General features: G+C 38.4%; 2 protein-coding genes across 3 annotated transcripts in view; both read left to right on the forward strand.

The window, feature by feature from the left end:
- Positions 1–2,720, forward strand: part of LOC117987893 (uncharacterized) — a 51,697-nt gene extending 48,977 nt beyond the window's left edge. The window contains exon 2 of one of the 2 annotated variants that reach the window (XR_011237463.1): positions 778–917. Coding sequence is in view for 1 of the 2 variants with exons in the window: in XM_069502612.1 (XP_069358713.1) it covers positions 778–1,354 (577 nt within the window). In the remaining variant the exon portion in view is untranslated. Of the gene's footprint in view, positions 1–777 lie in introns of both variants that reach the window. The other variant, XM_069502612.1, reaches the window with a different exon arrangement.
- An 811-nt stretch (positions 2,721–3,531) lies between these two features.
- Positions 3,532–17,030, forward strand: Agps (alkyldihydroxyacetonephosphate synthase). The gene is made up of 11 exons (XM_034974561.2): positions 3,532–3,781; positions 7,939–8,025; positions 9,894–10,185; positions 11,031–11,216; positions 11,689–11,862; positions 12,378–12,494; positions 13,148–13,294; positions 13,849–14,115; positions 14,693–14,853; positions 15,457–15,578; positions 15,932–17,030. The coding sequence occupies exons 1-11, from the start codon at positions 3,582–3,584 to the stop codon at positions 16,114–16,116; spliced, it is 1,938 nt and encodes a 645-aa protein (XP_034830452.1). The 5' UTR covers positions 3,532–3,581; the 3' UTR covers positions 16,117–17,030.
- Positions 17,031–17,438: the final 408 nt, after the last annotated feature.

Below are 17,438 nucleotides of genomic sequence, written 5' to 3' on the forward strand. Positions count from 1 at the left end.
CAATCAACGACCTCTGCCGCTAGCCAAAGTGTTATTCTAGATACTTGGACCGAGATATACTCGTAGAGAGAGACCCTCTTTTAACTCTTTTAAGCAGCTGATCCCGCGCGTATGAAAGTTTTAATTTACATTGCTGTTTTCAGTTTTGTGTTAAATATCGTCATTTTATTAATTTTTTTATTAAAAAAACGAGTTGGAATAGATTACATATTAGGTTATGTTAAACAAATGCAAAAACAACATCGTTAAAATCGGGAAGCCCGATGAAAAATTCCAACGCTGATGGAGGAACTCAGAAATCAGAATCATACATTGAATTCCTGATTTCAGTTTCCGTTAGCATATCCCTTATACCCACTGACCTATAGGCCCCTTACCAAACCGAGGGGAGTTCCCAACGAGTCACACGCAATCGTGTAATGGTATGAGTCGTTGTTATTGGAATCTACAGAATGTTTTCCCATCCAGTCACACCCACAATAAAGTGTGACTCGTTGGGAATTCTAGCGGGGAATAGTTTTTATTAACTCATTTAGTAAAACATGTCTTCTTCACAGTAGGTACTAACCTAATCGAATACCTACTTAATATTACGTCGACGTAGTCTCAAAAAAAGGTAAAGTCGGTCAATTGAAAAAGTCCCTAAATTTCAAATTAAACTACGCCGTTTGATAACACAGGAACAGTACCATGTAAATAGTACCAATACTAATAATACCAGTAATATGTAAATAGATGACCATTCTATATACTAACATAATCTTTTTATCTTTCCAGATCGGCAACCCTGCTGCTCGCAGTAGCAGCGACCTGCGCCGCGCCCGCATCCTCAGCCGACGACAACCTCACCTTAGACAGGAAAGAACCAACCACACACGAGCTGCTCAGCTCCCTCGGTCTCAAGAAGCTCAGAATACCTGCCGCGCATCACAGGAAACGCTTAGCCGAACAGGGTAGACGACACGCAACCGGCGACTCGAGGATGTACGTCATCAAGCTCCCTCCGAACATGAACTACTACAGTCACCCCGACCCGGCTCCCGCGTCAGCGAGAACTCTACCCCTACAGATGAAAAGCAACGGCAAACCAGCCCGAGTGTATCACTGGAACCTCCCAGTCATACAAAAACTAGCGAAAAATCGACCCCAAGCGAGATTCGACGACGCTGTGGTGAACGTAGAAAGTACTCCCACATGGCCGAAACATCCGAATTCGATCGACGCACTAGCGTATTATGTACCTTCCAAGAAGACCTCCTTCAGGAAATATTATTCTGGCAACGGGAAACCTAAGTCGTTTTACGTGATCGAAAAGGACAAGAGCTCCGCTGAATATCATAGGTTACTGCCATAATTCGACCTCTTAATTAATAATAATTGATTTTAATGTACCTACCTATTAAGTACAGTTAATAAAAAATGATTTAGGTTGGAATTAATGCATGAGTTGCCAGTGGAATTATACTTTCCTAAATATATTAAATTGAATTTTGATTGGAAACCCGAATAATATTTTTGCGATTGTTTAAATAATTTGATCTCAACTGCATGCCTTATTATTTGATCAAATACACCCATATTCTGCTAAAACAGTACCTAGCAAAGACTTTAAGTATTTTTCGGATTTTTTATTGAGCTTCTACTCTATTACTTACTCTATAAAAATACTCTACCTCTACAAGGTACATATTATCTTAATTTTAATACTTAATACCCCAAATAATAAAAAATCGCGAAAATCAATAAAAAATTTATAAGCTCAAAAAAACGTGGAGCTGTCATATAAAGTAACGAATGTAGTTTGTACGTACCTACTACCTACTACGAATAATTGTTATTCGTAGACCTTATAATATTATAAAATAACAATAATAATAATTGTAATGGCATTAAACTATTCTTAAAATGTTATTCCATGTTAAGAACATACCTACTTAATTCAAATAAAAAAAATATAATAAGTCATTTTATTGTGAAAATTCCTTACTCGTGTAAATAAATGCTATGCTTAGTTAGGTTAAGTAATCGATAGGTGCTTAGATATTTTATTGAGACTGCGTCACGAATTTAAATTATTATCTAGAGTTAAGGACATGATGCCACAAATACGACTAGAATTAATATATTCGTGTATTTGACATGTAGGTAGGTACCTATTTCCAGAATGGAGACAAAATGAACCTATTCTCGATTTCTTATGCTATGCTACCATACAACTTACCTAGATATTTCATAATATAAAAATATTGATTGCCTTGGATTTAAAGTTAGAATTAATTTTAGTGCTAGATATTATAATCCAAATTATTTTCAAGTTTCTTGTTTGTGTTGATCGTAGAATTTAGAAAGTGGTTCATTTTGTGGTTTTACTATTTTTACTAATCGTCTCTGAAAATGTTTTTTGAAAATTAATTCTCGTGGCATGTCTCTGTTTTGGAAAACTGAGGCTCTGAAATGCATTTACTTAACTGGTCAAATTACTGTTTATATAAATAACTTGTTGTTTTAGATTTTTTTGTAAGCTTTTATGTGTTTTGTACGTAAAGTCTCGCAGAGGACAATTTACTGAGCATTTACTGAGATAACAGATAGAAAAAGTCATGTAATCGTACTTCAACATTATTTAGTACCTAGTAATATTTGTAATTTTTTAGACTTTACAATGTAAATGTACCTACATAATTTACAACATTTTAATAAAAAATAAAATATGAACAAATTATTATTTTTTTCATCCTATTGGTCCTAAATATAAATCCTTAATAATTCCGCCCTGGTGCAGCTGGTGCCTGGTTCAGGCAACCAAAGAAAACCAGAATAAATAGGCTGAAAGATTACTTATAATATTACTTACTTATAATCTTAATTTGTCTCATATTTATTTGTCTAATATAAAAAAAAACATCTGCCCCTCGTATTATAATGCAGCCACAGATCACCCCCAGTAGCCCCTGTTATAAAATATAATCAAGAAGTTACCTCTATAGTCATAGTGCCTAGTGCTAGTTGATGAAGGTGTAGTGCCTACTACTCTCATTTTCATGTTGTAGGAAAAGCAGGAATAGATGGCGCTACGTATATAAAAGTGCCTAAAATTCAGAACCTTCAGAACTTTGCCTAACTCTGTCATCTAGTAGTGAGTAGAGAAACTATTTTGAACTTTTTACTTATTTTTTGACTTTATGCAGAAGTTACGAAAATCACTGATAGATGGCGCCCTATATATGTACATATGACTAAAGAGTTACGAAAAAGCCTCGGACGTCAAAAGCTATAGAAAAAGCTTACCTATTGATCATTTTCTGTAGACAAAAAAATATCATTCACTCATTGCCTAAGGAAATCTCTGTCTATGCATTCACCCAATCGTTCGTTAAATCCCGCCATCTAGTAACAAGTAGATAAACTCTTTGAAGCTGAAACTTTCACGATAGTTTGGAAAAGGGCTGACATCTGCATCAGATGTCGCTACCAGTCAAACTGCTTTACCGATGAAAATTTCAGACTTGCGCGGCAGCTGTGAATTATAAAATCGTACCAAATGTACGCCGACATAATCTATAATCGCTGCACAACTAAAAATGTCATCTGGTTTTGTGAATAATGCTAAAAACATGTTAGAAAATAAAGAAGATTGTAAAAACAACAAAACCAAAGCTGTGAATAATAATAAAACTAGTAGTTTCAGTGATAAAAACCAAAATAGAGGCGCTAAGGGTGCCGATGTGAAAAAAAAATATGAAACTGTTATAAAAGTTAAAAGTGTTATTCCTAGACGCCGGTGGGTACATTTTACTCTATTTTTTAATTTAATTACTTTAAATTACATATGTAATTCTATGAACTTTTAGTCTAATTGTTGTATTAAGTCTCCTAGCGTATTTTATGATATATAGGTAGGTCCAAATGTGAAATTATTTGATTTCATAAAAGCAAGAGGATGTACTTAATAATTAATAATTAGCATCGCGCGCTGTCTGGTGACCTGATCTAGTTTTCAGGGTATAATTAACTTGCACACATAATATTCTAAAAATATCATAACGTTACGTATGTAAACATCGCTCGATTATTATATTTTCCCGCCAAAATATTTCGATAAATTCCGAAAAATGTTACTTTGTTTATCACAGGAATTTTTGTCCATAACCAATTTTTAAAAAATTCAAGCATTCATCACTCTTGCTTGATCTTTGCATAGGAATATTATGAATATGAAAATTTTGCGTCTCTTGGAAGTCCTATAAAAATAAATTAAAAATAGCTTGCCTAATATTTAAAACTAGCTTATGCTCGCGACTTCATCCGCATGAACTACACAAATTTCAAACCCCCATTTCACCCCCTTAGGGGTTGAATTTACAAAAATCCTTTCTTAGCGGATGCCTACGTCATAATAGCTATCTGCATGCAAAATTACAGCCCGATCCGTCCAGTCGTTTGAGCTGTGCGTTGATAGATCAGTCAGTCAGTCAGTCAGTCACCTTTTCCTTTTATATATTTAGAAGAAGAAGATAAGCGCTTTTTTAGGGTTTCGTGCCCGAAGGGTGCCAACGGGACGTGGATTTCCTATTATTATAATGCGATAACAAGCGCTCTTATTTAATTTATTTCGGCGTCAGGCTTTTTAAAATTAAATCTCTCGATTAACCTGTACGCTTCGCATCGTGACCTGTGTCCTCACACAAGCATAAAATCCCAGAAAAACATCGCATTTACTCATTAAAAATATTAAATATCGGTCAAGTGCGAGTCAGACTCGCACACGAAGGGTTCCGCACTATCATACAAGAAATCTCAAACCAGTATAGTAAAAAGCAAGTTAATGCCGCACAGCCCCATCTTGTTGTGATTTAGTAAACTAATTATTTCGGAAGCACAAAACTTTATTTTTTTTGTGAAATTTTTCCCTTAGTCTATCTATTTTATAAAAGGAAAAGGTGACTGACTGACTGACTGATCTATCAACGCACAGCTCAAACTACTGGACGGATCAGGCATAGACATTTTATTTGTCTAATACGTCTTTGGGATCGGGCTGAAATTTTGCATGCAAATAGCTATTATGCCGTAGGCATCCGCTAAGGATTTTTGAAAATTCAACCCCTAATGTGGTGAAATTTATTTAGTCCACGCGGACGAAGTCGCGATCATAAGCTAGTAGTGCTGTAAGACTAAACTACCTGCCTAATTTCATGATTAGGTCAACGGGAAGTACATATCCTATAGGTTTCTTGACGGACACGACAGACAGACAGACAACGAAGTGATCATAAGGGTTCTTTTTTCCCCTTTTGAGGTATGGAACCCTAAAAATATCTAATTATTTTAAAGAAAATTACTTATCGAACCTTTCAATCAAAAAACTGTCCAAATGTATAATTCGCAACAACAAATCTCCGAAAATATATGTGGGAAAATAGTTTAGATAATAATAATATGTCACTGATAGAGAGATAACATGGCTATGCTTCCTGACAGCGTAAATATTGTAGTGTTTATATTTAGATGTACTTCACGTTTTGTAGAAATATGGACCCGCCCACTAAGAACTTCATGACTTCTGAAATACTTATCTACTGATGTAGTGTAAGAGCTAGCGCGCACCACGGAAAATTTCCGTACGTTTTTTTTCCCCGCAGAATCTGTGAACAGCACGCGCACTGCGGAATTAATTCCGCACCGTATTTTGATACATTTAAATTCAAATTTACTGATTCAAAATCGCACCGCAACTCGCTGCACCGTACGTGCGTTCCCACTTGTCGTTTGTCGCTTGATGTTCGAGTGGCAGTACATTTTGACACAAAATCGGTTTCCGACAAGTGTGAATAGCTTCATATAAAATATTGTGCCACTGGAACATCTGATTTAAATCCGGGCCCGACAAACGACAAGTGGGAATGGGGGGTAAGGCTGAGATCTATAGAGCGTACTTTGACTTTGCTCAGACTTAAGTATTAGTTAAAACGGGACAGATTTATATGCAAGTGATATAACGCTGTCTCGTTTTAACAGTGTCTCATGTATGAGCAAAGCATAATCACAATAAACGTCATGGAGCAAAGTCAAGGTACGCTCTTTAGATCTCAACCTCAGACCCCGTTCACACGGCATTAATATCGCACGTTTTTCTGCGGCATTATAGATCTTACCGAATGCGCGTGGCGCATACCCAGTACAGAAACGTTCAATGTACGTTGTTTTGCAGTACAAGGTTCTATCAAAATCAAAATGAAAATAAATTTTATTCAATTAAACTTTTACAAGTCCTACCTATTTTTGAATCGTCAAATGCATCTACCACTAGTTGGGAATGGTTCTATAAGTACTTATTCAAAGTATGTGAGACTTGGTACGTATTCGGTACGATTTATAGAATACTAAGCTACACCTATCTTGCGAAATGAAGTGCGTTGTAAGACTGCACTGTACGTAGTACGAATTGCATCCGATCCGAATCGAAACCATTCGACACAGCCGTAGTAGGTACTAAGTATTTTGTATGAGGATTTATGCACTGGTTCCGAATTTCGTTTTCCGAAGTCAAGAATATCATTCTCCTATTCGGAGCATTGTTCACGGAATGAATTAACTAAGTCCAATCTCACTACAATAAAATATTGTTTACTATGAACGCGCGCAAGCGCTCGCACGCGGACTCGTGTCACACACGCGAACGATCCGAATCGGTGCCGTTGCGGGTCGAAAAATTTGCAAGCGACATCCGAAGATGGAATGCAACGAGTTCCCTCGGGATTTTTATCAACCTAAATCCAGGACGAAGTCACGTAAATCATCTAGTATACAAACAAGCAGAGAAGTACCTACCTTAGATGATAAGATATACTTAACTTGTACAATATCCATACTTCCATAATTTAAGTCCATTATAAATGCGAAAGTGTGTCTGTCTGTCTGCTAACTTTTCACGGCCTAACAGGTTAACCGATTTTGATGAAATTTGGTACAGAGTTAGCTTACATCCCGGGGAAGGACTTTTTATTCCGGAAAATTAGTTAATTTCCACGGGATTTTTAAAAACCCAATCCACGCGGAGGAAGTCGCGGGCATCATCTAGTTAAGTAAGTATATCTATTATCTATGCATTAAAAAAATGCCTAATTTCCATATTAGGCCTCCAAATCGTGTAATAAGTAGGTATTATTAGTTGCAATCGAAATGTTTACTTAGAGGCCTTAAACAAACTAATATAACCATTAACGATTACCTAATGTTTACCTATGAAACAGTACCTAATGTTTAAACAGTAAATAACCATAAATTAATTGTAAACAATTTTTATAAATAATGCCCTGTTGATGTAGGATTAGCATTTAGAACGGAGCAACTCACTGCAAGATACTCTCAGGCAGTCAGTCAGTCAGTCACATTTTCCTTTTATATCTGAAAAATCTATAAAAGTATGCTCCTGAAAAAAAGCATATTACACAATTGAAGATTATCTAAATGATAAAAGAGCGTGAATTTGACCTGCAGCTCGTTCCAGCAACGCAGAGGACTGCAAAGTGCAAATACTTTTTATGGCATAATATTGTACCTATATCAAATATTTGAAAAGAGCAACCGCCGAGTTTCTTGCTGGTTCTTCTCGGTAGGAATGGCATTACGAACCAGTAGTAGATGAATCCGACGATTCGAAAGCGCTTTTGAAAGTTTACTTGATTAAAAAATATTTATTATTATTATTATTAGGTATATATTTAGATAAGTATATTCTGTGTTTATTCTAAGTAATAAGTATGTGGAGATATGGTATAGAAATCCTGAAAAACATCCGGGGTTCCGGATACAGAATAGTAATTTTTGTCGATGTTAATCCACAACTTCGTCAAATCTCAACCGACCCTGACAATTTTTTTATGTGATCTGTGGGAGAAATTTACACTTCTAATTTTCGATGAATTGTCATTCCAGGCAAGATTTGCTGAAATGGTACGGTTGGGGCTACAAAGACTCTATGTTCGTAATTAACGAAACCACTACGACATTCACTGGTAACAGGTAAGTAAATTAAATTGATATTATTTTTTTATTCCATCATATTGAGTTAGCTCTTGACTGTAATCACCCTGGTGTTAGGTACCACCGTGTGATTGCAGTCAAAAGCTGATGATATAGTCTAAGATGGTAAAGGGCTAACTTGGAAGAGGTATGGCAGTTTTTATTACACCCGATTTCTATTACATTACGATGCCGTGTATAGAAACCGATAAGGGATACCCCTTATCGGTATGTACACGGCATCGTAACGGAAACGCTAAATCGCTTGGCCGCTTTGGTAGGTAATATCAAAGATACGTCGTTTACAGGTTTTCTTGGAAGTTAGTTAAATAAACAGCACAAAACAGTGTTTACCTATAATACTATAGGTAAACACTGACGAATCATTGTGGATGCGTAAGTAGGATATCTTATCATTTTGAATTAGTAGGCATAAATAAGCGTTTCTTTACGTTGGTTTATCCTTCAATCACGCAAGCACGGAGCAACAGATCGACCTGATTTTGGATAGCATGGACGTTGAGTTTATTAAATAGTTTCTTTTTATCCCGGAAAATATATCGAATATAATAGATAAATACTTAAATCTTTAATAACTCGGCTCTCTTTGGGCAAAGATAATATATACAAGTTTAATATATTATCTTTGCTTTGGGTCAAAAAAATTAAAACTTCTTCTGTAATCTTATGGGAATTATGGGATACCGCGAGGTGGTTCGTGGCGAACCACTAATTTATTTGAGGAAAATAGCAACTGCAGGTGACCACGTTTGTGAATCGCTCGATTTCATACAATGTTATCGATTCTAAACTGCATTACCTATATAAGTAGAACTGTTGATATGTTATTGATATCCGATACGGCTAAGTGGCAGGTAGGATTCCCCATTGAATATTTTATGACGGTGCATTGAAGTGTGCCTTTTTTGCCCTGAAATACTTAGTTGATACTTAGCTCTTATATTATTCTTATCTATTATATTTTCCGCTAGTAGGTACCTAGTTTTAAGTGTAAGAACTATTCTGAATTATCGATTAAACTAAAAAGCACATCAAATCATTGTGACGTCACATGCCAGTATTTCATTGAAGCTCGCATACTAAGCGCGTGTTTTGACGTTTGATAACAAGATACTGAATATTGATATGTCTACTTGATACTACTTAGTTGTCAAACACCGGATTGTAATCTAGTCCAATTCAATCTGTTGTCTCGCAACCCGCGGGTCACGGTGATTAAAAAAGTGGTGTCAACGAGCTATGACTGGATCTGGATCTGGACTCAGGTGGGCGGCGCAAATGGACGCTTCCGTGCCCACCGCGGACTCGTGGCTTGCAAGGAATTCACAATGCAAATCTTGGAATAGCTCTATTAGCTAAATACAAGTTGTAAATAAGTAGGTACACTAAGTCGAGGCTAATATACAATTATTGATGAAGCTTTCAGTAGGTAACCCACAAGATAGTAATTTTTTACATTCATTACTCATAGCTACATAAGGGTAACTGATATACTGTTGTACCCTCGGCAACCTGGGCGGTCTATTTGGCTTCTGGAGCGAGCTTGGATGGCTGGAGTGAAGATTTCGGCGGGGAGGGGCGATGCACGCACAACAGACGGAAACGTTTAAGTGCGGAAACCAGCCCAGAGTGAAAAAGAAGAAGAAGTATACTGTTGTTATAAGTCCCGCGAACTGCTAATGCGCGTGGTCGCCATTTTAGTGACGTCAGCACTAGACTGAAGTTTCGAGCTGATGATATATTTTTATTTCGGCTGACGTCAAAATGACGTCATTTCGATGTTAATGAAACATGGTTCCAGCGAAATAGCAATTTTCGGGACTTACCTATACGTAAAATATTTTCAGATACTTACTTGGAGGAAAGAATCTTCCGTACGCAAAGCAATGGGTAAAAGAACATTTCGACGTGGACGTCTCAAAAACACGCAAAACGCTACCTTTGCCGACCTCATTCCCCGAAAGCAGATTACCAGATAACGTTAAAGAAGAGCTACAGAAGATAACCCTGCTTAGTACAGATGGTATGGACAGACTGATCAGGGCACATGGTCAGACGCTACACGATGTATATCATTTGAGGGAGAACAGTTTTCCCAGGATACCTGACGCTGTGGTATGGCCGGAGAATCATGAACAGGTTAGTATTTTAGGATTTTTGGGTTGTAAACCGAAGAATGGTGAAGGAAAACATTGTGAGGAAACCTGCTCACCTGAGACTCAGACTTTCCCATAATATTCTCAAAGATATGTGAAGTCTGCCATATTTGACCAGTGTGCATATTCCACAGTATTGCTTAATTAACAAGAGACTTGTGCTTGTAGTGGGTTGGCGTTTGAGGTGGTTTGAGAATTGAGATAATATGATGAAACCTATGAAGTAGAGTCTAGAGAAGAAAACATTAGCCATGTGCAGATGTGTTTTTCAAAGTGATCAATTAATGAATCAGTCATGCATTATGACATTTTGAATTCTGATTCATCTTTTATCGGGAGAACAGAAGGGCGCTGAAAATAATATATTTTTACTAAACTCGAAACTTTGCATGTACTTAGGTTCCCTCAGTCTGAGAGGAGACCTATGCTGAGTAGTGGGCGGGTGATGGGTCAATCGTGATGATGTAGGTTCCCTAACGTAGGCTCCCACTAAGAAAAGTTTTCGAGTTAAAAAGTTTCTTCAAAAACCTTTGTACCCTGCACGCGGATGAATTCATGGATATCAGCTAATCTTTTATTAAATTGGTTCAAACTTGGACTTCCGATCCCATCATCGTTCACTTGATATGATCCTACATTAAGCGCTAAATAATTTATGGTCCTGACTCCTGATAATAATATCTGCATAGAATATACCAGTAGACGCAAAGTAAAGAAATGATTCTATGTACCTACGGTTTACATACACTCGTTAAGCTATTACGTAACCTCAACTGCACATCGGGTTATATCCTCAAAAACCTATAGAATATCATCAACTATTTATAGGTAGAAGAAATAGTAAACAGCGCGTCCCGACACCACTTCGTGATAATTCCCTTCGGTGGTGGTACGTCAGTCTCAGGCTCTGTCACTTGTCCCGCCAATGAGAACAGACCAATCGTTGTTTTGGACACCAGCGATATGAACTCTATACTTTGGCTGGATAAGGAACAATTGCTAGCAAGAGTTCAGGTAAGAGATATACTTATTTGAATTTGGGTAGACTTGTTTGTGATGAGTTGTGCCCGTACAAATCGCTAGCTTCGCCTTTTGCCTTGCACCGCACTTGAAACGAGTTTTAAATAGCACTGCTTAAACTGACACAGAGCATTATTCTATGGCCCTTGCCTTTTAGATTATTTTTAATACATTTGCATCAATTACAACTGAATGTATGTCCGATGTGCTGAGTGGCGGAATAGCAAAAGCGCAAACGCTCCAGGAACTTCTGTGTTGAATATTTAAGTCTTTCGAAGGAAGCAAGTTTTGCGGACAATTTAACAACAATTGAAATAGTAGGTTTCACTGAAAACGAAACAGTATAGCAACTCCTTATTTTCTTGAAAAGATCAATCCGTTTTGCCTTGTTATTGTTTGGCGTTACGCTGTAAATATTTTTTATATTAATTACGCTGCCGTCCTCATATAATTTTCCTATTTCTAGGCAGGTATAGTCGGGCAGGATCTAGAGAGGGAGATGCGAGCGCGAGGCTTCACAGTGGGTCACGAGCCTGACTCGTACGAGTTCTCCACGTTGGGCGGCTGGGTTGCTACCAGAGCGAGCGGTATGAAGAAGAACACATATGGAAATATAGAAGACTTGGTTGTTCAAACCAAGGTATACTCAGCTGATAATATTTGGATTTATTTTCTGAAAAATGTTCCAACCTACAATTAAATCAAAATTGAGAGATTATGAACAAATAGATTACCAAAATTATTCACAATAATCTTAAAATATAGAAAGAAATGTCCAAAATTCCTGGATAATTCGTTTGCGATGCGACATGTTACTTTACCGTTATCGCCGATAGAAATCAGTTAGTTCATAATACATTTTTTATTTTGATTGATTGTGGTATGCGGTTATCGAACGTTTTTCAGAAAATACATTTTGGTCCAGGGATCCAGAGTAAAATACAATTTACTCCGGATTTGTTCGTAATTTGATATCCGCGATTTGGGTAAATACCCCTTGTTACAAAATTCAGTAGTTTCTTCACAATATATCCCTCATAGAAGGGAATGCTAAAATTATTTTTTTATGGTAGGTCACCTAAATTCCTATCTAGGTTCAAGTGCTAGACTCATTCTAGGAATAACAGCAGTGAATAAAACGGGGTTGTGTTGCAGGTAGTAACACCTCAGGGAGTAATAGAGAAAAGCTGTCGTGTGCCTCGACTGTCCTGTGGTCCGGAATGGGAACACATTGTTTTAGGATCAGAAGGCTGTTTAGGTGTCGTCACTGAGGTAATCCATACTAATATTCATCATCATCATCAACCAATAGACGTCCACTGCTAGACATAGGACTCTGTCTTGCGCCGCCTGGATCCAGCGGCTCCCGTCGTCCGTCCACCTTGTGGGGGGCGGGGTCTTCCAACGCGGCGTCTTCCGTCGTCTTCTACTAATATTATAAATGTGAAAGTGTGTCTGTCTGTCTATGTCTGCTAGCTTTTCACGGCCCAACAGTTTAATTACTGATTTTGAAGAAATTTGGTACACAGTTAGCTTGCATCCATGGGAAGGACATAGGCTACTTTTTATCCCGAAAAATCAAATAGTTCCCACGAAAGGCCCATCCGTATAACCGATTTATATAAAATTTTGTACAGAGGTAGTTTACGTCCCGGAAGTTGACATAGGCAACATTGTATCCCGGAAAAGCAAGGAGTTCCCACGGGATTTTTCAAAAACCTAAATCCACGCGGACGAAGTCACGGGCATCATCTAGTTCTTGTATAAAATTTAGAACTGCAAACATCCTTGAAAAAAAATTGTCGAATGCGACTTGCAAACATTTTAAGACAGTTGAAAATGTAAGTACTTAGGGCTAGATTCCAGAATAGAATATAGAACTTCTTTCCTTTGTCTTGAGTTCGATATTAAGTAATAATTTTCAGGTAACGTTGAAAATTCGTCCATTACCACCCGTGGTTCGCTACGGATCTCTAGTATTTCCTGACTGGGACTCTGGATTTTATTTCGAGAGAGAAGTGGCGAGGCAACGGTTACAACCCTCCAGTATACGACTAATGGACAATGAACAGGTACAGTAGACTCGACAACAGGAACAATAGACCAAATATAAAATAGAGTGCGAAAAAAATAATTGGATATAACAAACTAGCTTATGCTCGCGACTTCGTCCGCGTGGACTACACAAATTTCAAACTCCTATTTCACTTGCATGCATTTTCAAAAATCCTTCCTTAGCGAATGCCTACGTCATATTAGCTATCTGCATGTCAAATTTCAGCCCGATCCGTCCAGTAGTTTGAGCTGCGCGTTGATATATCAGTCAGTCAGTCAGTCACCTTCTCCTTTTATATATTTAAGCAGATGAAGGAATGATAAAAAGGAAATCCATGATGTTAAATTTTTATAACCAATATCATTTTTGGTGTTATATTCCCTGTACAAATTCAAAAACCCTAAAAAGGTGTCACGTGAAATGAGAAAATCATCAGTAGGAACTGGTTTTTCTTCCGAATGGTGCCGATATGTAGGTGTCAAGATTAGACTAAGGGTCCCCTACCCCTCTAAACTTACGTCAAAAATCCGTAAGTGGATAGTAAATCTTATTTCCCCTTTTTCTTTACAGTTCCGTTTCGGCCATGCCCTAAAAATGGAGCAATCCTGGGGTGGCGTCTTACTAGACGGCCTAAAACGATTCTACATCACAAAGATCAAGGGCTTCGACCCTTTGAAGCTGTGCGTCGTTACTCTTCTGATGGAGGGCACCGCGGAACAAGTGGCAGATAGTGAGAAGAAGATGAATATCATTGCTGCGCAGTATGGTGGAGTTCCAGGAGGGGCGAAGAATGGAGAAATTGGATATACCCTTACCTTCGTCATTGCTTATGTTCGGGTAAGAGATTCTAGGGTTATTCAAAGGAACAAGACTTTTATATCAGAAAGTTCAAGGGCTTCGACCCTTTTAAGCTGTGCGTCGTTACTCTTCTGATGGAGGGCACCGCGGAACAAGTGGCTGATAGTGAGAAGAAGACGAACAACATTGTCGCGCAGTATGGTGGAGTTCCAGGAGGGGCGAACAATGGAGAAATTGGATATACCCTTACGTCATTGCTTATGTTCGGGTAAGAGATTCTAGTGTTTCTTCAAATGAGCAAAGGTTCTACATCTGCTATAGATAAAGTTATTTCAAAAATTCTGCCTAAAAATCATCAGGATACGTAAAAAATAAAAAAGTTATGAAATTTTTTTAAGCAAATTTTCTTTGACTCGTCTGAAAATTAGGGATTTGCCCCTTACAACAACTGATTTTCCTTGATTTGATTATTTTATACTTTCAGCCATAATATAAAGTGTCCGTGCGTTTAGTTCGGCATATTATCATTAAATAATCGTGCATTCGTGTGCGCCATTTATACTCATACGTCCGAGTACTTCAGGGTCTTTTACAATTTTTTGTCGTTTATTCTCAGGACTTAGCGTTAGAGTGCGATGTCGTGGCGGAGTCGTTCGAGACGTCGGTGTCGTGGGAGCGCGCGCTGGCGTTGTGCCGCAACACCAAGGCGCGCGTGCGCGACGAGTGCGCCAAGCGACGCATCACGCACTACCTCATCTCGTGCAGACTGACGCAAACGTGAGTGTGTACAGTGCGACAAGGCTCTCTTGGCACTTGAATGTCATTAACAGGGGGGGTGCTGTTGGAGAACAGAGGCTTAGAATATCCAAACCAACAAAGGGGACACTTGACAGCAACGTTAGTTCCGATTTTCGCCACGCGCCAAGATAGCCTTGTCGCACTGTAAACTGTTTACCCGTCGTTGCCGTCAGGACAGTGCGACATCGTGACAGAGTCGTTCGTCATTGTCGTATCTTACCTTACAAGTACAGAAAGCTCACTTCGCAAAGACGTTTTAATAAATAGCAACTAATTCTTCTGCAATTAGGAAATATTTTTTTACTGCTACGTTACCCCCAACCTATGGGACCAAGTGTACGGTCACGGTGGACTTGCACATTGTCTCCACCGCTTTAAGCTTCGCGACACACCCGGATGTTTCTGCTCCTCAGACACCGAGCAAACAGTTGAGCATGTCCTGCTATAATTAAATTTACCGACATTCAAGTACCCTGAAATATAAATATCACTTATCAGGGGGTTTGCTGGGGGAAAAAAACCCCAACCTATATGGAGGTTGTATAAAATGTAAGATCTCTGAGTGAATTCAATGAATTTCAGATACGATGCAGGGTGCTGTATATACTTCTACTTCGGGTTCAAGACGGTTGGGTTCAGTGACCCGGTGCGCGTCTATGAGGACATTGAAGAGGCCGCCAGAGACGAGATCATCGCTAATGGTGGTCAGTATGTTTTAAATTTATTTAAATAAAAATATTTCTGGATTTATTAGAAATTAGAAATTGTTTATTTGTATATTGTGTTACAAAAGATGATAATTAATATAAAAGATAAATTAATATGAAAGATAGATACGATATTTGCCGCTACGGCTAACATAATGAATATGTTACCCGTAGCGGCAAATATCGACAAAATGACATCGGCACTTTAGCATCTCGCAAAACCAAAGAGTTCCTATCGGATTCGCATTAACGTGGACGAAATCACGCGGGGCTAGAAAAATATATCATTGGTTGCAAAACACCTCAACACGGTGACGGATCTCTAATTTCACTTCCAATATCTTTTGCAGGTTCAATATCCCACCACCACGGGGTGGGTAAACTGCGCAAGAAATGGTACACGGCCACAGTGAGCGAGCCGGGCAGATATCTGCTGCTGGCGGCTAAGAAGGCGCTGGACCCCGACAATATCTTCGCTCTAGGCAATATGGCCTTTGACCAGTACACTCCGGATAGTGTCAAGAGCAAATTATAAATAATAATTGTTAATGAGCCATATTGTTATTTAATCCCACCACCACGGGGTGGGTAAACTGCGCAAGAAATGGTACACGGCCACAGTGAGCGAGCCGGGCAGATATCTGCTGCTGGCGGCTAAGAAAGGCGCTGGACCCCGAAAAATATCTTCGCTCTAGGCAATATGGCCTTTGGACCAGTACACTCCGGATAGTGTCAAGAGCAAATTATAAATATAATTGTTAATGAGCCATATTGTTATTTAATCCCACACCACGGGGTGGGTAAGCTGCGCAAGAAATGGGACACGGCCACAGTGAGCGAGCCGAGCAGACATCTGCTGCTAGCGGCGAAGAAGGCGCTGGACTCCGACAAAATCTTCGCTCTAGGCAATATGGCCTATGACCAGTACACTCCAGATATTGTGAAGAGCAAATTATAATTAAGGGCCATATTGTTATTTTTAATCCTACCACCACGTGTGGGTAATCTGGGCAAGAAATGGTACACGGCCACAGTGAGCGGCCGAGCAGACAATCTGCTGCTAGCGGCGAAGAAGGCGCTGGACTCCGACAAAATCCTCTCTCTAGGCAATATGGCCTTTGACCAGTTCACTCTGATATTGTGAAGAGTAAATTATAAATGTGATTGCATATTATTATTGTATAGTAGATATCATGTACTTATTGTAAAAAATTTTAGGACGCAAAAAACTTACAAGTCCCGCAAATTGCTAATGTGCGTGGCCGCCTTTTAGGACGTCAGCACTAGTGACTAGACTGAAGTTTCGAGCTAATGGTATATTTTTATTTCGGCTGACGTCAAAATGACGTCATTTCGATGATAATGAATATGGGTTCCAGCGCAATAGCATTTGCGCGACTTATTTACTGTTCATTCTCTAATTGATTTCGAATGTTTTTGAAAAACAGAGAGATAAGCCATAAAATACTAACTGCTAATCCGTGGATAGAGTATAGGTACGGCCTACCGTAGGTATTTGGCCTAATTTTTTCTCCATTTCCTAACATTCCATTACTGTTTAGTTAATACCTAACAAAACCAAATAATTTAAAAAACTAAGCAAATGTTAGGAATAAGTAATGATATTTTTCAGTAGTATCGGATTTTGTACCGTCTCTCTATAGACATGTGTTGAGTAGGGATGAATTGAGGCTTGCCGTTTGAAAGGTGCGTTAGAAATCCTTAAGGAATAAATAAATTTAAAGTAAGGTAAGCTAGGTAGCCTACCTATTTCTATACATAATGAAATAAAGACATTTAATATTCAATCAGACTTGTTATTGTAAAAATATTTGGTGCAGTCAAATGAGGGGAGTG

Source organism: Maniola hyperantus, chromosome 13 (genome assembly GCF_902806685.2).
Source record: "Maniola hyperantus chromosome 13, iAphHyp1.2, whole genome shotgun sequence".
NCBI classification, from domain to species: domain Eukaryota; kingdom Metazoa; phylum Arthropoda; class Insecta; order Lepidoptera; family Nymphalidae; genus Maniola; species Maniola hyperantus.